The sequence below is a fragment of the Terrapene carolina genome, unplaced genomic scaffold, assembly GCF_002925995.2.
Source record: "Terrapene carolina triunguis isolate 2854851 unplaced genomic scaffold, T_m_triunguis-2.0 Scaffold84, whole genome shotgun sequence".
Classification (NCBI taxonomy): domain Eukaryota; kingdom Metazoa; phylum Chordata; order Testudines; family Emydidae; genus Terrapene; species Terrapene triunguis.
The window spans coordinates 19899279-19923383 of NW_020664435.1; the positions used below are offsets into that span (position 1 = coordinate 19899279).

The following is a 24105-nucleotide window of genomic DNA, read 5'->3' on the forward strand; positions in this document are numbered from 1 at the left end:
CTATATATTTGTTTTGCATTTTTCATACAACTGTGTATTGTGCAACAAATTAATTTCATAAAGAGTCAGGCTTCAGTATTACTTTTCTTCAACCAGTAATATATACGCACATACATACTTGATGGTGTGGTGTACAGATTTGATTGGCTTGTGTTTAGGGCATGTGCCCTGTTACCATCTCACTTCTAGTCAAGCTTTTGGGCCAGATCCTCAGCTGAGGAAAACTGGCTTAGTTCCACTGACCTGGGGATACACCAGTTCACACCTGCTGAGGATAGTGCCCTTAGATGTTTGTGCATAAATTTACAAGTAGCATCGTTAAGGAAATAATGCTGAAAACCTCTGCCTGCTAAGCCGGTAGAGGCTGTCAGCTGCATTCTATCTGGATCATGATAGCTTGCTGAAAGAACAGCCATACAGAGAGAGAGCCTCCCATTGCATAGGGCCTCTCCACAAACAGTTTTTGTAATTGATTTAACTCACCAGTGTAGATAAAGTTATACCGGTACAAAGGTCTTTTGTAAACTTTCTGCACAAACATTATGGGGTTTCACTGATTTAACCAATTAGTTTTTCTGTCAATTTAGTTAAACTGGTACAAAGCTGTGTGCAGACAAGCTTTTAGTAACTTCAGCATGAGAGTAGTGTTCACATGTACTCCAGTTCAGGAAAGTACTAATGCATATGCTTAAGCCAGGGGTGGGCAAACTACGGCCCGCAGGCCAGATCCGGCCCCTCAGGGCTTTGGATCCGACCCGCGGGATTGCCCCCCATGGTGCTGTGGGCGCGGTGCCGCTCTCAGAAGCGGCCGGCACCATGTCCCTTTGGCCTCCGGGTGGGGAGGCAGAGGGCTCCGTACGTTGCCCTTGCCTCCAGGCACCGCCCCCCGCAGCTCCCATTGGCCAGGAACGGGGAACCATGGCCAATGGGAGCTTCGGGGGAGGTACCTGGAGGCATGGCAAGGGCAAAGCACGCGGAGCTCTCCGCCCCCTCTCCCCCAGGGGCCGCAGTGCTTCCTGGAGTGGCACGGCATGGGGCCCGGGCAGGCATGCAGGGAGCCTGCCCTGGCCCAGTGCGCACCACTGCCACCCCGGTGCCATTTTAGGTAAGCGGCGCCGGGCCGGAGCCCGAACCCCTCCTGCACCCTGCGCCCCCAATTCCCTGCCCTAAGCCCCCTGCCTGCATCTCGCACCCCTCCTGCACCCCAACCCCCTGCCCTGAGCTCCCTGCTGCACCCTGCATCCCTGTGCACCCCAACCCCCTGCCCTGAGCCCCCTCCCGCAGTTCACACCCCTCCTGCACTCCTGCCCTGAGCCCCCTCCTGCACTCCACACCCTTTCTGCACCCCAACCCCCTTCCCTGAGCCCCCTTATACACCCCACACCCTTCCTCTGCCCCAATCCCTTGCCCTGAGCCCCTTCCTGCACACCGCACCCCCTCCCACACCCTCCACTCCCTCCCGCACCCCAAACCCCTGCCCTTGCCCTGCATACAATTTCCCCACCCAGATGCGGCCCTCAGCCCAAAAAGTTTACCCATCCCTGGCTTAAGCCCATCCCTGTTCAGGAAAGCACTTAAGCACATATGTATGTATTACACTTAAGTTTAAGGCTTCAATTCTCTGCTATATGTGAATTCAGCTTGGAGATAGTAACAATTGTCAGCTGTAGGGAGCTGGGTGTAGGTCCCTGATCCTCAGCTGACTGGTCCCAATAGAAGCTAGAGAACTATGTAGTCTAACTTCTACTGCTAACACAAGATCCATAACAGACCCTATGCAAGTGGAGGATCAGGCACCATGGCTTCCCCTTCACCATGCCCCCTCCTGTTATGTCACATAACTGAACCACCCCTTTCCCTTTCCTTACACTGGAGGTGGTGTAGCTGGTGCAGAAGACACAAACAACTTTCCGCCAGCAGAGAGTTCCTCTGCTCAGGAGGAAGTACTCCACTGGTTATTTCCAGTTGTTTAAAGCCCACTTTGCACTAAGCAGATCAAGGAATCCAGCCATAAATTAGTGCAATGGGACGTAAGCATGTGTTTAAGTATCTTCCTGAATTGGGATCATGGAGCATGAGGAGTATTTCTGTGAGCAAGGAGACTGGAATAAAGTGGGACAAAAAAAGGCAATTCAGAGTGAAAAAGGGGTGAAATCTTGACAACTGGGAATGGATGGACTAGTTTGGTAACCTCCATCCAGCCTCCTTAATTAATCAAATCAGAATTTTTGGAGGACAGAGAAATTTAAGTTAAAGATCAATGTCTTTTGCTCGAAAGATCAAACAGCGAATGAAGGAATGTCACAATCAGTTGGGGAAGAAGGTTTGCATGGGAAAGTAGGTTCAAAAAAAAAAGGGGGAGAAAAAGAGAAGAAAATATCAAAACCAAAATTTTTCAGTTTTTGTTTAAAACCATAACCCCAAACGTTTCAGCTGTATCACAACATTTAATAGAAAATACTATATTTTCACTAAAAAAATAGAATTTTTTTTAAGTTAGGGCTTGTCTACACTTAAAACTCTATAGCAGCACTGTAGCTGCTGCTGTAGCGCTTCAATTTAGATACTACCTACGCTGACAGGAGAAATTCTCCCATCAGCACAGGTAATAAACCTTCCCGAGGGTGGCTTCCCTTCCCGAGGGTAACTAGGTTGATGGAAGAATTCTTCCATTGACTTTGTGCTGTCTCCACCCCTGAGCAACGTAGTTAGGCTGACCTAATTTTCTAGTGTAGATGAGGCCTTAGCTGAAAAGCCATTTTTCACCCTCCCCCCTCAAAAAAAAAATGGAGACAAATTTATTTATGAAACCTGCTGGGAGGAGGGAGGATTAAGATCCTTTAGGAGATGTTAGAAATATGAATAGTCTTCATGTAAGCATCTACTTTTTATTATATATTTATCCACAACCCACCCTTTAAAATCTTTTCATCACTGCTTTGGTGAGGTAAAGGTTCCTTAGAAAACATTTTAACTCCAGTTAGGTTGCCTACCTATAGAATAAAAAGAATTAATAAATAAGATCATATATCATTTTTTCTAAACAAAATTTTTAGTTCTCAAAACGTTTCAACCAGCTCTCAAAATTTAAACTCAAATTATTTACAGCCAAATTTAAATGAAAATGGCATACAGAGCAATTGTGAATAGAAACTGTCTCTCACATTTTTTTCATTAGCAGCTTGAATCCTGAAAAATATTTGAATACACAGCTGCATTACGTTCCCATGCAACACATTCTATGTTGTGGTCCTGCATAAAGCCAAATCTTGACTCTTTGGCAAAGCCCAAGTAACAGGGTTTGTGCCCCCCTCTGAGAGGAGTGGTGGGTGAAGGAATCCTCCCTTCAGCAGCTGGCAAGATTAACTGGGGCCACAATTGCAGCCTCAAAACTGCAGAAACACCTGTAGTCCCTCTGCATTCTCTTCATAGAGTGTTTTAACCAGTGGATGCACATGGCCCACTGGTCATGCCACCTCTCTCCCTTATTGCCTTCAAAACCCTTCTATAGAATTCCACTTCATGGTACGGCTTCTCCATGGCTCAGACCCCCATGAACTGTAACTGTGCCAGTTCTTCCACCTTTGACTCCTTCCACATCCTTTCAACAGACCGCTGGATTTGGCTCATAAATACTTGGTAAGCTGACCAAAAAAGGAATAGCTCTAGCTGTGGACTGTGCAATAAGTTAGTCTGGTGACAGATCCTCCAGCACCAGCATTACTATCATCATAGGACTCAACTGTGCCTTTAAACTGCAGTGCTACATTAGGCATGGCAAAGAGCACCACCACCCAGGGAAATATCAGAGAGAGACTCTGCTTCACAGGCCATGCCTGGCATTGAATGGGAGCCAGCTGAAAGGGTATGGAGTAGTCGTTTGCTGCTGATGTATTCATTTACTGTTCAGAAGCTGAGACCGGGCAGTGGCCCAGACTACACTTATTTTAAATAAAGTAACATGCAAAAATGTGTGATTGCATTAATACGGGCTATAAATTAAATATGCTTCCCAAAATAAACAGATGTAACAGGCCGCATTCATTGGACACATAGCTGGTGAGACGAAGGCAGCTGGGAGTCTAAGGGAGTTAGCCAGCTGAGTTCACCAGTGGAGGAAGGTTTTTTTATTTTGTTTTCTTTTTTTCCCCCCCCTTCCCTTAACTTGCAGGTAACTCCACAAGGAAGAACCCACAATGGGAGGAAAATGGTGTGTTGCCAACACCACTGCTAGCTCTTTCTTTTCCTGCACCTGTGGGGTACCTAATCAGACAGGTATCCTGACCCTGGAGGAGTCTACCAAGATCCTGGTTTTGACTTGCTTGGAATGCAGCCTTCATGTCCAAGTCAATGAAAGCCAGGCAAGGGAAAAAACCTGGTGTGAGAGATGTCTGTTGGTGGAGTCCTTCAGGAAGCAGGTAAGAGAGCTGAAGGAGGAGGTGGCTCATTTGTGTAGCATCTGGGAGCATGAGGACTACATTGATGGGATGCACATGGAAACATCTGGGATGAAGGATGCTAGCCAACTACAGATGACTACAGCAACACCAGAGGAGGAAAGAGAACTGGCTTCTCTGTGTGGAGGAGATTGGCTCCCTGCCACCTAGGGTAGGACACAGTTCTCCATCCTCCACGCAGGTCTCATTTCCAATGTGGTCAAGAACCAGTATGCTGTACTGGCAATGGGAGGTGACCCCAATGACTGAGGAGGCGGAGCCATCTGACATTAAGCCTGGGAGGCTCACGGCACCTAACAGGTGGAGTGCTGGTGGCTGGGGACTCCCTTATGAGGGGGATGGAGGCATCCATCATGCTGACCTGTCATGATGTCCCAGGAAGTGTGCTGCCTGCCTGGAGCCCATATCCGACACATCAAGAAAGGTTGCTGAGGCTTATTATCCCTCTGATCACTACCTCATGCTGCTCATTCATGCAGGCAATAATAGTATGGCCCTGAGCAGATCAGCAGTGATTACAAGGCTCTGAACGTGATGGCAAAGGAGTTGGGGGTGCAGATTGTGTTCTTGTCCATCCTCTCAGTTGGGGTAAAAACCAAGGCAGAGACACACACATCCTGGAGACAAATGCATGGCTGCGCAAATGGTGTCAGTAGGAGAGCTTAGGCTTCCTTGACCATGGGATGCTGTTCTGGAAAGGAGGGATGCTGGGAAGAGATGGGGTCCATCTGACCAAGAAAAGGAAGAGCATCTTAGCCCACCAACTCACTAACCTAGTGAGGAGGACTTTACACTAGGTTCAAAGGGGGTAGGTGACAAAAGCCTACAGATAAGCATAAAAAGGCAACCTTAACAGACAGATGTTGGGGGGTGGGGAAGAGACATAGAAAATTACAATAGGGTCATAGGACCAAAAAAATAGAAATCACTGGGGGAATCTGCTCAACATCTTAGATGTCTATATACAAATTCAAGGAGTATGAGGAATAAACAGGAGTGCATAAGCTAAATTATGACTTCATTAGCATCACAGTGACTTTGGAAATCTCATCACTGCAATATTCATATAGAGGGGTATATCTTGTTCAGGAAGGACAGGAAAGGAAAAAATAGGGAGGAGGTGTTGCATTATACATCAAGAATATATACATTTGTTCTGAGTTCCAAGGAAGGAGGTGAGAGTCAGACCACTTGAAAGTCTCTGTGTAAAGATAAAAGGGGGGGAAATAGGGGTGATATCATGGTTGGGGTATACTATAGACAACAAAATCAGGAACAGGAGGTGGATGAGGTGTTTCTAGAACAAATAACAGAAATATGCAAAACATAAGACCTGGTAGGAGTGGGGAAATTTAACAACCAGATGTCTGCTGGAAAAGTAATATGGCAAAACACAAAATTTCCAATAAATTCTTGGACTGTATTGGGTACAACTTTTTGTTTCAGAAATTGGAAGACATAAGGACAACAGGAGAGTCATTTTAGATTTTATTCTGACCAACACATAAGAATGGGTTATGAATCTGAAGGTGGAAGGCAGTTTGGGTGAACGTGATCATGTAATGATAGATGTCATGATTCTAAGGAAAGGAAGGATTGAGATCAGCAGGGACAATGGACTTAAAAAAACCCAGACTTTAAAAAACTCAGAGAACTGATAGGTATTGCTGCCTAAGAAGAAAATCTAAGGGAAGGCGTTCGGAAGAACCGTCAGTTTCTCAAGTAAGCAGTATTAAAGGCACAACTTAAACTATTCCAATGTGCGGGAAAGGTAGGAAGAATAGTAACAGGCCAATATGGCTCCATCAGAAGCTCTTTAATTACCTGAAAATAAAATATTAATCCTACAAAGAATGGAAACATGGACCAATTGCTAAGGAAGAGTGCAAAAGAATAGGATAAGCATGCTGGTACAAATCAGAAAGGCTAAGGCACAAATGAGTTACACCTAGCAAGAGACATAAAAGCCAATAAGAAGAAATTCTTTAAATACATCTGGAGCAAGAGAAAGATGTAGGAAAGTGTGGGTCCTCTACTTAGCAGGAAAGGAGAGCTAATAACTGACAACATCAAGAAGGCTGAGGTGTTTAATGCCTATTTTGCTTCAGTCTTCACTAAAAAGGTGACCAGATAATCAATACATTTAATATTGACAAGAAGGAGGAAGGACTGCAAGCCAAAATAGGGAAAGCACAGGTTAAAAACTTTTTAGATAAGTTAGATGTATTCAAATCAGCAGGGCCTAATGAAATTCATCCTAGTATACTTAAGGAACTAGCTGAAACAATCTTGGAACCATTAGCAATTATCTTTCTGAACTCATGGAGGACAGGTGAGGTCCCAGAGGACTGGAGAAAGACACAAAGAGGATTGGGGAAATTACTGACCAGTCAGCCTAATTTCAATACCTGGAATGACACTGGAACAAATTATTAAATAATCAATTTGTAAGCATGTAAAGAATAATAGGGTGAGAAGGAATAGCCAGCATGGATTTGTCATGAACAATTTCCTTCAGTGACAAGGTTACTAACCTACTGGATAGGGGAAAGCTGTAGATGTGATATATCTAGATTTTAGTAAAGCTTTTGATACAGCCCCACTTGACAGTTTCATAAGCAAACTAGGGAAATGTGGTCTAGATGAAATTACTATAAGGTGGGTGCACAGTTGGTTGAAAGACCGTACTTAGAGTAAGATATCAACTGTTTGTTGTCAAACGGGGAGGGCATATCTAGTGGGGTCTTGCAGAGGTGTCCTAGGTATAGTACTACTTAATATTTTCATTAATGATTTGAATAATGAAATAGAGATTAGGGTTAAAAAATTTGCAGATTACACCAAACTGGGAGGGGTTGCAAGTACTCTGGAAGACAGGATTAGAATTCAAAATTACCTTGACAAACTGAAGAACTGGTCTGACATCAACAAGATGAAATTCAATAAAGACAAATGTAAAGTACTTCACTTAGGAAGCAAAAATCACATGCACAACTACAAAATAGGGCATAATTGGCTAGGCAGTAGTACTGCAGAAAAGGCTCTCGGGATTATAGTGGATCACAAATTGAATATGAGCCAACAATGTGATGCAGTTGCAAAAAAGACTAATGTCATTCTAGTGTTTGTTAACAGGAGTGTTGCATGTAAGACAATTGTTCTGCTCTACTCAGCATTGGTGAGGACTCAGCTAGAGTACAGTGTCCATTTCTGGGTGCCACACTTTAGGAAAGATGGGGATAAATTGGAAAGCATCCAGAGGAGAGCAATACAAATGATAAAAGGTTTAGAAAACCTGACCTATGAGGAAAGGTTAAAAAACTGGGCATATTTAGTCTTGAGAAAAGAAGACTGAGGGGAGACTCGATAACAGTCTTCAAATATATTAAAGGATCTTATAAAGAGGATGGTGATCAATTGTTTTTCATGTCTACTGAAGATAGGACAAGAAGTAACGGGCTTAATCTGCAGCAAGGGAGATTTAGATTAGATATTAGGGAAAACTTTCTGAACTATAAGGGTAGTTAAATTCAGGAATAAGCTTCCAAGGGAGATTGGGGAAACCCCATCATTGGAGGTTTTTAAGACAAACACTGGTCAGAGATGGTCTAGGTTTACATGGTTCTGCCTCAGCACAGGGAGCTGAACTAGATGACCTCTTAAGGTCCCTTCCAGCACTACACTTCTATGATTCCATGAGTACAGTTGAGTTACACCAGGGATGTATTTGGCCCAATGATTTTCTCATTTGGATCATCTCTCTTCATCCCTTTTCTCCCAGTTCTTCAGAGCTAGAACTTGCTGCTCTGTTAACACTTTACAGCTATTCCCTTGTGACTGTGCTCTGATTGAAGGCCATAAAATGCTCTCCACCCATGGCACAGCATCTCTATATTGCTTCTTTACCAAGTGGGGCAAATAGTCAAAGAATCAGTTTTCCTTCTTTGATGTAAATGTCTTAATTCTCAAGTGCAAAAATTGGACTGGCTCACTGGAAATCAGGGAGACCAGTGTATTAAATGGGTGCAAAGCACTAAAAATATGTAAATGAAATGACAATAATAGTTTGGGTACAAGCTACAGTCCGGCTTGTAAAAACATGTTAACATTTCTCAGTGCACTTGCTTGTATTGTACATGTTTTACAAATCTGAGAAGTAATCAATGATATAACTATTTCTTCATGGATCCATATTTAGATTACCGTTGTACTTCTTTAATATGGAGTTTGTCTCTCAAATGTTAGATGATTTTTTTGTTATAGGCTGTACGCACTTTTCTCTATACCATATACAGTATGATATGCTCTAAAAACGTATGGTGGAATGTTGAGTATTTTGTTTTGGGGAAATAATAAATTCCTTTGGCTCTGTGCAAAGAAATTTATTCATCCTTTAGATACGTGATTATTATCTGGGCCTATATTTGCTTTTCCTTTAATTTAAACAAGAGCCACTTACCGTAAATCATCTTTTTGTTCACATTTATACTGGTGTGTATGGCCTCTTGTACTAAAATTCTAAGATGATTTCAGGTTCTGTAAGAGCGACGTAAAGGAGGTAGAATGGATTCAGAATGCAGAGTGGATGAAGAAAAAATTATCTGAGTTGATTTTAAAATACAAGATAATCCTTGTCTTCACTCCATTCTCCTTCTCAAGGTTGGGGGCAACGGGGGGGGGGAAGAAATAAGATACATCCTCCAATATACTGGTAGGTTGTGGAATTGCTTCACAGCCCATCGTGCCTGGAACAGCAAGTGGTACCTCTCAAGCCCACTGAGCAAGGATTCCTGGCTGTGTCATCCAGGTAAGTAAGGATCCCTCTGGACCAACAATTTTAGAGTCATTGTGAAGCCCTCTTGCCCTGCACACTGGGAGTGTTGAGCTCATGCAATCACAGCTCTACCCATTCCCCTTATTTGTAAAGGATAATGATAAGGACAGTGTAGCATGGAGGGACTTGCACAAGTCCTCCGCCAAGGAGGGATTTCACCCCCAGAAATTTAGAGATATAATAAATTAAAGGTAATTTTTTATTTGCACTCTGCATGCATGTCACAATGCAGATAACATCCCAACCTTAAAGGAGTTGGCAGTCGAGCTTCTGTGGCTGGTCAGCTCCTCACCATGGCCAGGTTCTTGTTTCCTCTCCATTCCCACTGCAGATTAACACTTCCCATTGGTGTTCAAGGACTCATTGAGCTAAACCTTTACACAGTGCTCCCTCCTTTGCACATCAACACACAACTCCCACTGACTCCTATGGAGTGTTTTTAAATTACACTAAATAAGGATCTGGATTAGAAAACAAGTCTGTTTTGTATTCCAGCGTAGAATGCCAACAGTGTCGTATATATTGCAATGCTACACTGCACATTGCTCAACATGTTGTTATTGGGCCAGATTTGTAAAGGTATTTAGGTGCCTAAAGATGCAGCTACCTAGTGTAATTTTCAAAATCACCGTGTCACCTAATTCTTATTGATTTCACCTAGGCTGTTTTGAAATTCCCACTATATGTCTAGCTGCATCTTTAGGCACCTAAATACCTTTACAAATCTAGCCCACAGGCAAGAAACAGATTTTGGCCAAGATTTTCAATAGTGGTTAGTGATTTTGGGGTCCCCGATTGGAGACATCTTAAAGGGGTCTAATGTTTGGAAGCTGGTGAGCACCCATCCTCTGAAAATCAGGCTCCTTTAGGGGCTTAAGCTGGGCATCCAGAAACTGAGGCACTGTAAATCAGTAGTTTCTTTTGAAAATCTTGACCTTCGTGAACAGTGGTGTAAATCAGGAGTAACTCATTCCGTGGGTTACAGTGGTATAAAAACAATGTGAGATCAGAATTAAGCCTCCAAAATTTAACATGTTCAACACAGTTTAAAAATGACTAATTTATTACTGCATTTGTAAGTGGGGCCTGTTGAAAAAAAGCATGAAATCACTGAAAGGTTATTTGAATGCCAACAAAATAAAGCTTTCAAACTTAGACAAAAATATGCCAAGAGGCTAGAAAAGCTAAGAAATAATTTTATTTGTATCACATTCAAGTGGTTCTTGAGAGTTCTATGGCTACCCACGGATATTAACTAAAGGACAAATTCTTCTCTCAGTTACACCAGGGCAATCTCATATGCGTATAAATGAGGGCAAAATTTGGTTCTGAAATAAAGATCCATCCCAGAAGAAATTATCAAGCCAGAAAAAAATAACCACTTTATGACTATACATACATTTAGCTGTGACTTTGTACCCGCCTAATGGAGCATCGTGGCCTTCCACAGCATCAAATCCAGCTGATACTAGGACAATGTCCGGATCAAACTCATTGGCAATTGGCATAATCACAGTCCTGCAGAATAAAAAGGCAACCAGTTACAAACTACAGCTCATACCTTCATTAAGCATACTACTTGGCATGATCCCCAAAATCCACTATACAAAAACATCTGGGCATCAAAAACATTAATGTCTCCCTTTAACTAAATTCATCATCATATGTAGTCAAAAAAATTCTTCTTTTCCCATCTCTGCTTTTGTTCTTTTTCTTTTCCAATTTTCTAGGTTTCTTTTAAAGTACAGGTACATGTGAAAACCTCTAATATTACACACACATCTGTGCCTGTTTTATCCCGCTGCCTATAAAAAGCTGTCTCTTCCAGGGGAGTGACTAATGGTTTACAGAGAATATTCAAAGCCTCAGTGGAAACCTGGACTGCTCCAGTGAGTGCGAACTTGGTGTAAATTTGAACTATAAATTTCTTTTGGGAAAATGTTTGCTTTCCAAACATTTTTTTTCTTAACATTTTAAAATGTTTGTCGAGGTGGGGGGTGACTCTAGCAAAGGAAAAACATGAAATTCCCTTAATCAAATCCAGGCTACATTGTTGAGCCTTTCCAAGGTCAAGCATAGCAGGAATGTGACAACCACAAAATAGTGACAGCAACCCCTGCTGGTTTCAGTCAGATAATTCAATGCTTCACATTCCCAAATGTTCTTTTAACCCTTTCCTTCACATAGGTTTTATCCTGGGTTAGGATTTTTATGGTTTAGCTTAGCTTTTATCAGCATTTAAAGATTTAAAGCAAATTTATTAAAGAAAAGGTAAAGCTCAAACTGGATTCACAAATATTTTCTTTCACTTGACTTTTCAGGCTTCATGCTCATACGTTGGCTTAAAAATTACAGGTTCAAACACTGATACTTTATTATTGTTGACTGTGTTTAATTTTGAAGGTCTTCAATTATATTAAAAGTCAATTGCATTAATTAAGATGCTAATCTAAATTCACTAACTCCAGAATTCCAGACTTCAGCCTGAAATTCTTATTAAAATTACTATCTTTATATACCATTTATGATAGCACCTGCCTTATTTTAAATTACATGTGCATTCTCATACTGATACTGCACATAGGAAAAAGAAGAGCATGTTAAGGAGCTAGACTTCATGTTAAATAAGTTAGACTGTTAACAGTTCTCGTCCATTCTGTGTGATTTTTGTTTCTGCATTTTAACTTCCTTTGTTTTGTTCCAAATTGCTCAACAGTACGTTTAACATTGGGGACCATATCCTGAACTCTTTACTCCCACAAAACTCAACTTGAGTTGCAGTCAATCGGAGTTTTATCTAAATAATAAGTGTAGGGTCAGGACACTAGAGAATCAAATTGCTGTCATTTTAGCTCAGAAAAGAGGATAGTTCAACTTTACTGCAGGTCTGTTATGCTTATTCCATTGAGATTGCACTAAAGCAATACAATGCAAGTATACAGAAAATTCCATAAAGACACAACAATTATTATATAATTACCTTTCAAGAAAGCTATGTTGAAAGAACGTTGAGTTTGTAAAGCAAGTAGTCAAAAGTTAGGAAATGCCTGGGCAGCCTTAATCCAGCCCCTGGTGCATATTTATTGTGATACAGTATTTAAGTCCACGATCACTGCCTCATTCACCACACACCTTCCAACTTCTGCAACAAATGAGGCAGGGGCCCTATGACAACAGCCTTCTTCATTGCACAACCCCAAATTCACCCCGAGAGCGTTGTGCATCCTGAGCACTGAATGAGACAGGGATGATGTGAAGTCCCAGTCCAGATCCTGCTTCTAACTCGCTTCTCCCTCATACTCCCATCTCCTCAAGCTCCTGCTCCTGACCTACAGCACTGCATCTCTCCTGCCACCCGGGTTCCTCATCCCTCTGCATTCCAGTCATATTCCTTATCCAAGCTGCCAGCCTGCCAGCAGGGGCAGCATTGAGAGCACAACAGAGAACAATTGCAGGGGAAGTCCTGCTCAGGCTCGCAGTCCTGGAATGGCACATGCCTCTGTGGGGAAGGTGCATGAGTAAAGGCCCATGTTCATCGCAAATGCAAAATAACACAAAATGAAAAAGAACATAAAAAATGGCATAAAACGAAAATGCACCCTGCAGTGGCAGCTCCTGCAGCTCTTGTCCTGCAGGGCTGAATCCAGATCCCTGCTCCAGGTGTTGCAACCTGGCACATGGGATCATAGTGCTGCTCAGGTTTGCCCCGGCCCCACTGATGAAGGGGCAGCCGGGTCAAACCTGAGCAATGCTGCGAACCCATGTCCAAGTCACAATGCCTGGTGCGGGGAACTGAGCCTAGACCTGCAGGACAGGAGCCACTGCTGCAGAATGAGTGTGTGTGGGCTTTATCTGCAACCCCCTGGGGCCTCCCAACCCCCAGGTACAGGACCTGACCCCCTCCCCCAGAGTTTTCCACCTCCTGCGGGCAGGACCCAACCCCTCACTAGGTCCTCCCCACCCAGAGGCCAGGGAAAATATATAAGGAGGAATAAGTGAGAGGGCCTCAGGACTAATGGGTGACCTGGAGGGCTGGGACTCAGTAGGGGAGGTGGAATATTTAAGGGGGGTAGGGAAGGGGCTTCTGGGCCTAATGGAATTGGGGGGCTGAAGGTCAACAGGAGAGGGGTGTGACAGGGTGTTATCAGTAGCATTCTGATCACTGACATTGCTGTAGTTTGGAGAAGGCTGCAGGCCCAGCTGAGGGCAATTACATACTTTCTGATGGGGGATTGTGAGCACCTGGGTGACAATCAGGGCAGGGCAGGGCAGGGAGGTGAGGTGAGGTGAGGTGAGGGCTGCAGGGGAGCCTACCTTGCTGTAAGCCTGTATTGCACAAGTATTGTTATGTAAGAGGGAAATAAATGCACACTTTGGTGAAAGATAAACAACCCAGTATGTATGTTTGTGATGGCGAAACCATCTGAACTGCCCAGGCTGCAAGATTCACCAGGTACCGACAGAGGCACCCTGTGACAAGGGGAAATATAAAAGGGGGCATGAGGGTGCCTGGATAATGGTGTAAAATAAAATAACAAGAAATTCCTAAAACATAAAAAATATAAAAAATAAAAAGAATATCATGGGCTCTATGCATGAGCAGCCTGGTCATCATATATTTGCTGTAAATGGATGGATCATGCTCACTACAGATTGAATCTTTGGAAAATTTAGCCTCCAAATTATAACAAGTTTCTAGTGAGCATATGCAAACTGAGACTATTATTCAAAGCCTTATAACTTGACCACCATTTGGTCATGTTCCATTGGGAAGCCAATAGGCTTATCCCTGATATCAGCCATCCTACCCCATCCCCTGACCAAATTTCAAGTCCCTGCTCCAAAGCCTGGAGACACTAAAGTGTCTCAGTGAAATGATTGTAAGAATTTTTTAGCTCAGGCAAAACATGTTTTTCCCTAATCTTGTTCTCAGAAACAGCTCAATCGTTTTAGCTGAACCTTCCCAGAAAAATTCAGACTGAAGCAAGCATGGAGAATTTCAGCTCAAATGGTTACATTATGGGAAAGTTATAAGTAACTGAAAACAGCATCTTACAATGGGACGTGTCAGGCAACCATACGTACAGGCGTCACTATTTAGCACTACCTGTAATGGTAGTAAAAAATCTGTACAGAGAGGTACATGGAAACCTCCAGACAAAAGAAAGATAATGATTACAATGATAGTAACTGGAAAAGTGGGGGTGACATTTAGAATGGTTCTGTCAGTGATAGCTGAGATTATAAGGGTGAGTAAATGCCTCAAAATGCTTTTCTGAAAATTAGCAAAAAGAAAAAAAGAATGAGAAATCCTGCTTTTGAGAATGCAGATGTAAAGCATCAACTTGGATGAATGTATTTCACACCAGAGCAGTACCGCCACTCCCTCCACAAAACAATAAAGTTACTTTACTAACTGTGGCAGACTTTTGCTAGTATGATTCAGCATATTGCACACAGAGCTGGCCTGTGAAGACCAGAAAACCTATGTCATTGCTTCCTCTCCCTTTCATCCCTCCAAATTTGGGGGTAACTGGAATATCAGACTTAATCTAATTCATCTTTCATGTTTTAATAATAAAAATACATTTATAGTCCTTTTCTTTGCAAAATACTAAGGAAAGTATAATTTGATTGCTAGAATAGAAAGTTAGTCCCTATTTCCTTCTAAAAATCATTAGTTGTTTATGGTTCTCACTACAGCAACCCAAGGCTGGTCTTTGGCCTCCAAGAAAACTATGGCTGCAGGTTCACTGATTTTTGGGAGGACCCACATGGTAATGGATTCAAGTGCTCCATAAACTGCTACTGATAGCACTAATGTCACTCTCTCCCTCAAACCTACCAGCATGAATCTCAGCTGGTTCTTGTGTTGAACAACCAATATGATGTCTGTAAACATGAAGGGGCAGTTCATCATGAAGGTATAATGCATCTGGTCTAATGGACTACGTGTAGAACTGAAAGCCAGGGACGACTCCTCTCTGTGTCCAGCTCTGACAACAACTCTTTCTAAGGCTGAGGCAAGTGATGGAACATCTCTGCCTACATTCCTCCATCTATAAAACCAAGACAGTGATACTTTCATACCCTATGGGGTTGCTGTCATGAGTAATTTGTTTGACTCGAACATATAGATAATACATTTCACCAGAATGCACACCAAACCCTGTGGTCACAGTGGCTCTCACAGACCCCCAACCTCCTTGGCTTGTCTGGACAACTGTCCTTTGCAAAACCTTTTAGAAGTTGACCATTATGCAGAGCCCTGTTCAAGCAACTGGGCTGCACATCACCAGGAGGCTGGGGACCCTTGAAGATCCATCCCTTCCCCCGCCCATACTTGAGGTTCAATTCTTCCCTGAACCCAAGTTTTGTTTAGCTCAGGGGAGAGAGAACAGTCAGAGAGCAGGTTACAGCTCCCTGATCCTGTGCTGGCCTGGCCAAGCATCCGAGAGAGCAGCCCTGGGACCTTGTGCTAGTGAAGGATCTGCATAACACAGAGAGCTCCACCATGACCTACCCTCCCTCAGGTACACCCATGACACCAGTGTGGGGTGGGGTATTTGGCCCGTAAGCTGCTTCACTGAGTTTGCACCAGAGTGCGTTCACACATGCCATGGCCAGCTTCAGCCAAAATATGTCTGGATCTGAACATTACAGAGGAAAAAAACAGTAAAATTACATTTGGGTGTATTCTAAAGAATCATCTTGTTAGCCATCCCTCATTCCTCAGGACATATCTATGCTCAATAGTAATCACATCTGACAGGTTCTGGTTATGATGAATGTCAAAACACTTTCTTACAGTCCCAACAAAAATACTCTAAAAGCCTCTGTAGACAGAGGCTGTATCCAAGATTAAGACTAAGGATAGTTATTATTTTATCTGGAGGGGAATTAAGAATTAGATCCAGGCAGTAGAGCACTTGGGGACAAATTCTTCTATCAGATACAGTAGTGCAACCCTATTGAAGCCAGCTGGGCTGCATGGGTGTAACAGAAAGCAAAATCTATTACTAAGTATTTCTGAGACTTTAGATGGAATTACCATTGTCTGACTAGATCTGAGTTTTATATTTTAACTATTACTCATGCCCTCCACTTCTTCCTTCCCTCGCGAAAGAAAAAAAATCCAAAAGAGCGACTTATTTTCTGTTATCCTGTGTCATACAGAGCCATATTTATTAGATATAAAGTATTCACCTGAAAAGAACAGTAGGATTCTAGGGATTTCCCGGCTCTTTCTTTCCTTTTGCTGTGTCACTAATTGCATATGTCACATTTTAAAATCTTGAGCAGTCGGCTCATGGCTTATATCACACCAGAGTTTACTTCACTCCGTTAGGCCTTACAGCTATAGTGGAGCTGTCTCCTCTGACTCAAGACAATGCAGCCCCTCCTTTAGTTTGATGGCACTGGCAGTGGACCATGTGCCTGGGAATTTGAAGAGATTAATTTTAGTTCCATAAAAGAGATTTCCCCATAGAATTAATGCATTCAATTTGGGCATGCTGCTGTCTGCAAAGAAGCCATGGGACAGCTTCCAGTTGGGTGTAGTCCTAGAGAAAACATCAAGCATGTGTTCTTTCCCCTCCCCAGCAGTATGAACATCAGATGCAAGACATTATAGAGACTTTACCATTTACTTGATCTTATTCCTTTTATTCTTCTATTCTATTTTTGTGGTTTTACAGCACATGGGAAGCATGCTCCCAAACATTTGTTCTCCCAGAAGACACGCAGAGAAGTACCCAAGCCAGAAATTCATCTGGATATGCCACCAACAAAGCCAAAGATCTCCAGAGAAAGGGCTAAGTTGACATAAATGACCACTCTATTTGGGCAGTGTTTATAATTTAAGAGGAAGCAAGAAGGACAACCTACACAGAACATTGAGGATGGTAATTAGTATAACTGAAAGGGCAAATCTACATTTTTTCTGAACCTACAGGGCATAGTGGTTTAGTAACATCAATTATTCACATTGACTAAAAAAAGTAGCACTTTCCACCCACAGTTCTCAAAGTACTTTATACATGTTAACTAAGAAACACAATGGTCCACATCCTCAGTTGGTGGAAATCAGCATAGCTATGATCTGGCCCAACATTCCTTTAAAGTAAGCATTATTATACCCATTTCACAAATGAATAAACTGAGGCAGAGTGCAGGTAACTAACTTGCTTAAAATATCACAGTGATCATAAGGAAAAAGCTGGACAGAAAACAGAAATAAAGAATCCAAGTCCACTGTTTTAGTTACTAGACAACACTAAGTATTTTGTTTCCCCACTCCCACCTTTTACTGAATATACATAACACATTAGTTCTAATATACCTAGTTTTTGATCCCAGAGGGCCCTCCCTTAATTTGAAGAAATATACTGCTATCTACTAAGACTCTCAATTTCCCATCTCGAAGATGCATGCACTCCTTATTTACACAAACAGTCTTTTACAGAGACCTTCAAAGGTATACAAACAGCAGTATTTTATATTGAGCAAAAAAGGCATTAAAAATTAAACCTTACTAAATTTTGTAATTAAAACAGTTCGTACTGTGGCTCGGGCTTTTAGCATTCCTTTAATTTAATTAACATAGACACAATACATGACCCTGTCTTTTACTTACTAAACCTTAAAACAAAGAAATGACTAGAGGGAAGTTTATAATGCATATAATTTATAATGCAATCCATTTTTTATAATACAACTTATTCTAAAACAAAGGGTGACCATAATCAGTCATAAGGACGGTTCTGGTCTGTCCCTGCCTTAACATCAGTACAGACACTGGCAGTCTGTCAGATGCATTTCTACCAATACCCCAGAGGGTCATTCCTTTCTGCTATTTAAAAGGGTGGCTGGCAGCATAAACTATGGCCTTTAATACAAATATAAAATTCTACCCCTACACAGAAAACAGAAATAAAGAATCCAAGTCCACTGTTGTAGTTACTAGACAACACTAAGTATTATTTATTCAGTTTCCCCACTCCCACCTTTTGCTGATTATACATAACACATTAGTTCTAATATACCTAATTTTTGATCCAAGAGGGGCCCTCCCTTAATTTGAAGTAATATACTGCTATCTACTAAGACTCTCTATTTCCCATCTCGAAGAAACAATATCAGAGTTGCCTCTAGGGGACTGAAAGTTACATATGTTCAAGTATGTTGCTGAACCCAGGCGCAGTGAATAGATCAGTGAAGCCCAGGAGGTTGATCCCCAGCATTTCAAAGCGTATGCAATACTTGTTGGGAACAGTGCCCTATGGTATCTATTACTTTTATGCATTGTTTTCATGTATGCTTTAATGTAATATAATATCATGTAAGTTACCTACTTACTTAAAAGAAAACTATGTTGTATTCCCCCCCACACACCCGAACTTGAGGTTAATTTTTTCTGTATTGTTAAGTACCGTTATATCTCCCAATCAATCTAGCTAACCTCGGATATGGCACTAAATCAGAATAAATGGGGTTTTAAAACAGGAATGAATCTCTAGCATAATTAAGGGACCTTCCCTTCTTAGACCCCAATCCCACCAACAATTAAGCGAGTGCTTAACTTTATTACTGTGAGTAGCCCCACCGATTTCCACTGAATCAAAGGGGTTAAAGGCACCCTCAGCTTTGCATCTTTTATTGTTCTTTTTATTTTATTTTTTTGGCTTTTGCAGTTTACATTTTTGAGCCTGAGATTATTATTCGTGGGTTTCTTTTTAAGTGAATAATGATTTAGGCATCCTGCCTAAAATTTTCCTAAGTTCTGTTACAACTGGAATTGCAACATCAACAGCAACCAAAAAACATAAGAAATATTTACTACAATATGTGCTGATCCTTCCATTTTTTAAATTATTATTTACAAAGGTGGTTTTCATGTAATTACAAGGGCCCTTCTACATTTGATCTATGGTATGCCTAAATCCGATCCACTGAATTAGTTCAAAAATAACCAAAGATGGGCAAAATAAATTAGCAAACAGGAGAAAGATTAGAAAAATATTACTTTGAACTTTTCAGAAACTACAAAGAAGGAGCTTATGGTATTCAAGAAATTATCCAACTTCTAACAGCTATGACATACAGACATCCACAATGAGAATTAATATCTATATTCAGATTTCAGTTTATTCACAGCTTAGCAGTGTTTAGATATAGGGTTTTAAGTTTGGCCCAATATGGAGACAAATTTTAGAGAAGTTTAGATCCATAACCATGGCCAGTCTTCAGTGTTCAAATATGTGGCTGTAGTTCAAATCCATCCAGAATTTACAGTTTGCTATTGAGCATAGATGCCCATCTGCGTACAGATACAAAGTGATATGTGGACAATATTTGAAAAGAAGCCAAGAGAACATGCCCCCTTAAAGAGCAGTTTTATTCTGAAAGGTCAGTATGTAAACATAGCACCTGCTTACTCAACAAACCTGCTCCTTCATGTATTCATAGTCATATGTGTTTAGGTATTTTAGTGATAGAAATAAGTGTTTTCTGTCTCCTCCTCTGCAGAACCAACACAGCTAAAAACCGATCAAGTTGGATATCATTCCATCTTATATATCATAAACAAAGTATTTAAGTTCCTTTCAGCTGGGGACCATGGTATTGACAAGTGTGACTGCGGATTAACTTGACCTTGAAGATCTTTATTACTGGTGAAGATGCGCAAGAAGCAAGAAATCCAGCTTAACTTCTAGATTCTGTCTGCAAGGCTGGGGGTTAAAAAACAACAACATTGTGTTACCTGTAAACTGAACACCATGAATAAGGAGAAGTAGAAAGATGATAAACATGAAACCTTATAACCACACTAACATACATCATGCACATACACACACATATCCCGCAACATTTTGCTCTCAGTAATACCTTAGGTCAGAATTTAGCCCATGTAGTGTAACATGTGCCTATTGGAAACTCGTTTACTGTCCATCTGTTATTACTTTATTTTATATATATATATATATATACACACACACACATATATATATAATCCCTAGAAGTTTTTCTGACATAAAACATAAAAGTAATACTAGGGATTAAAAAAGAGTTTTCTATTTTAAAATTTGGATGGAGTGCAATGTGGAGCTTAACACTCATATTTCACTTCTATGAAATCTGGGTACAGTACAGTATATCCTCTTTGTTAGTCTTAAATAGCTATCAGTTTTGTCTTTCCGTTAAATCATTTCTTTCAACAGAATTTTATCACACAAATCAATGGATTTGGCCTAAATCTTTGCCACAATATGCCAACAATACCATTAAAATCCCCACAGTAAACCTAAATATTACATACTAAATGTGGTTGTTCCTGAAAAGAAAAAAAAATTTATAATACTAGAAATAAGTAACTGGAAAGGTCAGACTTTATGGTAAGTAAATGTAGTGTGGTTTTTGGAATGCACAAAACAAATGGTAGCTTGTCTATGGAATTGTTTATTTCCATGGAAAAATTTGTATTATTTTCAATAGAGACTACCTTTTAATGTGGTCTTTCCAAAGCATTTCACATCAAGAATTCCCTAACTACATAACAATCTAAGAATGGTACAATAGAAAGCATAATTTAGTAGCTAACTTACATGCCAGAAGAATATTGAATAGGTGGGTAGGGAGAAGAAAGACAAGGGTAGTGCTTGGAATAAACTAAAAAACATTCTGCCTTCATGACCCAATGGACACTTTATTTGTTGCAGAGACCATACAAAACAACAGTCCAAGCCACAACTTAGAGCCTAAAATTCCCAAAAGCTCAAAAGGTATTAGGGTAGGTCTACACTGCAATCATGGGCTGTAACTGCAGCTCATGTATACATACCTGAGTTAGCTTTAATCTAGCTAGCTTGAGCAGCAGTAGCAATGAAGCCATGGCAGCACGGGTTTCGCATGGGCTAGTTGCCTGAGTAATTACCATGGATTCTCGGCAGGCTTAATCCCAGATCAAGTTTATGAACATTTGTGAAAATATCACTTTTCACATCCACTAGTCAGGAACAGTGTTATGCATGGAACTTATTCAGTTATCTTTTTACATTCCCTCCCTCCCCCATATTTCACATATTCATTTTCTTAGATGTAATGAATGCTGTGTGAGGTGAAGTTAGAATCATAGAATCATAGAATATCAGGGTTGGAAGGGACCTCAGGAGGTCATCTAGTCCAACCCCCTGCTCAAAGCAGGACCAATTCCCAACTAAATCATCCCAGCTAGGGCTTTGTCAAGCCGGGCCTTAAAAACCTCCAAAGAAGGAGACTCCACCACCTCCCTAGGTAGCGCATTCCAGTGCTTCACCACCCTCCTAGTGAAAAAGTTTTTCCTAATATCCAACCTAGACCTCCCCCACTGCAACTTGAGACCATTGCTCCTTGTTCTGTCATCTGCCACCACTGAGAACAGCCGAGCTCCATCCTCTTTGGAACCCCCCCTCAGGTAGTTGAAAGCAGCTATCAAATCCCCCCTCATTCTTCTCTTCTGGAGACTAAACAATCCCAGTTCCCTCAGCCTCTCCTCATAAGTCATGTGCTCCAGACCCCTAATCATTTTTGTTGCCCTCCGCTGGACTCTTTCCAATTTTTCCACATCCTTCTTGTAGTGTGGGGCCCAAAACTGGACACAGTATTCCAGATGAGGCCTCACCAATGTCGAATAAAGGGGAACGATCACGTTCCTCGATCTGCTGGCAATGCCCCTACTTATACAGCCCAAAATGCCGTTAGCCTTCTTGACAACAAGAGCACACTGTTGACTCATATCCAGCTTCTCATCCACTGTGACCCCTAGGTCCTTTACTGCAGAACTGCTACGCAGCCATTCGGTCCCTAGTCTGTAGCAGTGCATGGGATTCTTCCGTCCTAAGTGTAGGACTCTGCACTTGTCCTTGTTGAACCTCATCAGGTTTTTTTTGGCCCAATCCTCTAATTTGTCTAGGTCCCTCTGTATCCGATCCCTACCCTCTAGTGTATCTACCACGCCTCCCAGTTTAGTGTCATCTGCAAACTTGCTGAGAGTGCAGTCCACACCATCCTCCAGATCATTAATAAAGATATTAAACAAAAGCGGCCCCAGGACCTACCCTTGGGGCACTCCGCTTGAAACCGGCTGCCAACTAGACATGGAGCCATTGATCACTACCCGTTGAGCCCGACGATCTAGCCAGCTTTCTATCCACCTTACAGTCCATTCATCCAGTCCATACTTCTTTAACTTGAAGGCAAGAATACTGTGGGAGACCGTATCAAAAGCTTTGCTAAAGTCAAGGAATAACACATCCACTGCTTTCCCCTCATCCACAGAGCCAGTTATCTCAGCATAGAAGGCAATTAGGTTAGTCAGGCATGACTTGCCCTTGGTGAATCCATGCTGACTGTTCCTGATCACTTTCCTCTCCTCTAAGTGTTTCATAATTGATTCCTTGAGGACCTGCTCCATGATTTTTCCAGGGACTGAGGTGAGGCTGACTGGCCTGTAGTTCTCCGGATCCTCCTTCTTCCCTTTTTTAAAGATGGGCACTACATTAGCCTTTTTCAAGTCATCCGGGACCTCCCCCGATCACCATGAGTTTTCAAAAATAATGGCTAATGGCTCTGCAATCTCATCCATCAACTCCTTTAGCACCCTCGGATGCAGCGCATCCGGCCCCATGGACTTGTGCACATCCAGTTTTTCTAAATAGTCCCGAACCACTTCTTTCTCCACAGAGGGCTGGTCACCTTCTCCCCATACTGTGCTGCTCAGTGCAGTAGTCTGGGAGCTGACCTTGTTCGTGAAGACAGAGGCAAAAAAATCATTGAGTACATTAGCTTTTTCCACATCCTCGGTCACTAAGTTGCCTCCCTCATTCAGTAAGGGGCCCACACTTTCCTTGACTTTCTTCTTGTTGCTAACATACCTGAAGAAACCCTTCTTGTTACTCTTAACATCTCTTGCTAGCTGCAACTCCAAGTGTGATTTGGCCTTCCTGATTTCACTCCTGCATGCCTGAGCAATATTTTTATACTCCTCCCTGGTCATTTGTCCAATCTTCCACTTCTTGTAAGCTTCTTTTTTGCGTTTAAGATCAGCAAGGATTTCATTGTTTAGCCAAGCTGGTCACCTGCCATATTTACTATTCTTTCTACACATCGGGATGGTTTGTTCCTGCAATCGCAATAAGGATTCTTTAAAATACAGCCAGCTCTCCTGGACCCCTTTGCCCTTCATGTTATTCTCCCAGGGGATCCTGCCCATCTGTTCCCTGAAGGAGTCAAAGTCTGCTTTTCTGAAGTCCAGGGTCCGTATTCTACTGCTCTCCTTTCTTCCTTGTGTCAGGATCCTGAATTCGACCATCACATGGTCAGTGCCTCCCAGGTTCCCATCCACTTTTGCTTCCCCTACTAATTCTTCCCTGTTTGTGAGCAGCAGGTCAAGAAAAGCTCTGCCCCTAGTTGGTTCCTCCAGCACTTGCACCAGTTGGAAGTTAGAAGTGTCCTCATAGTTTATCTAGTCTGGCTCCTAGTATACTTAGCATAGCTTATAAAAGGTAGTTCATCTGCTTCCTTTTTCTTTCTTGCCTTTAAAAGCTCTCGGGGTAATGATTTCACAACTTTTCCGGGCAGCCTATTCCATTGCTCACTTTTCCCTTGAACTGAAGGAATTCAGAAGTTGCTTTTATGTGCTTAAGCTGATTTTGTCAACTCTTAAGAGTTATTACCTCAAAGGGAAGAGGTACGGTATGTATATGTTATTTCCTCCTACTTTGTCCTAATGTATAAAATGAAGCAATTGGGAAGAGTGACATGGAGATTTCCTTACAC

General features: G+C 41.9%; 1 protein-coding gene across 1 annotated transcript in view; it reads right to left on the reverse strand.

Moving 5' to 3' along the window:
• The window catches only part of HDAC9 (histone deacetylase 9), a 343727-nt gene that overhangs the window by 64747 nt on the left and 254875 nt on the right, over positions 1–24105 (reverse strand). Inside the window, exon 21 of the mRNA XM_026649421.1 lies at positions 10691–10809. Within this exon, the coding sequence (XP_026505206.1) occupies positions 10691–10809 (119 nt within the window). The remainder of the gene's footprint in view (positions 1–10690; positions 10810–24105) is intronic.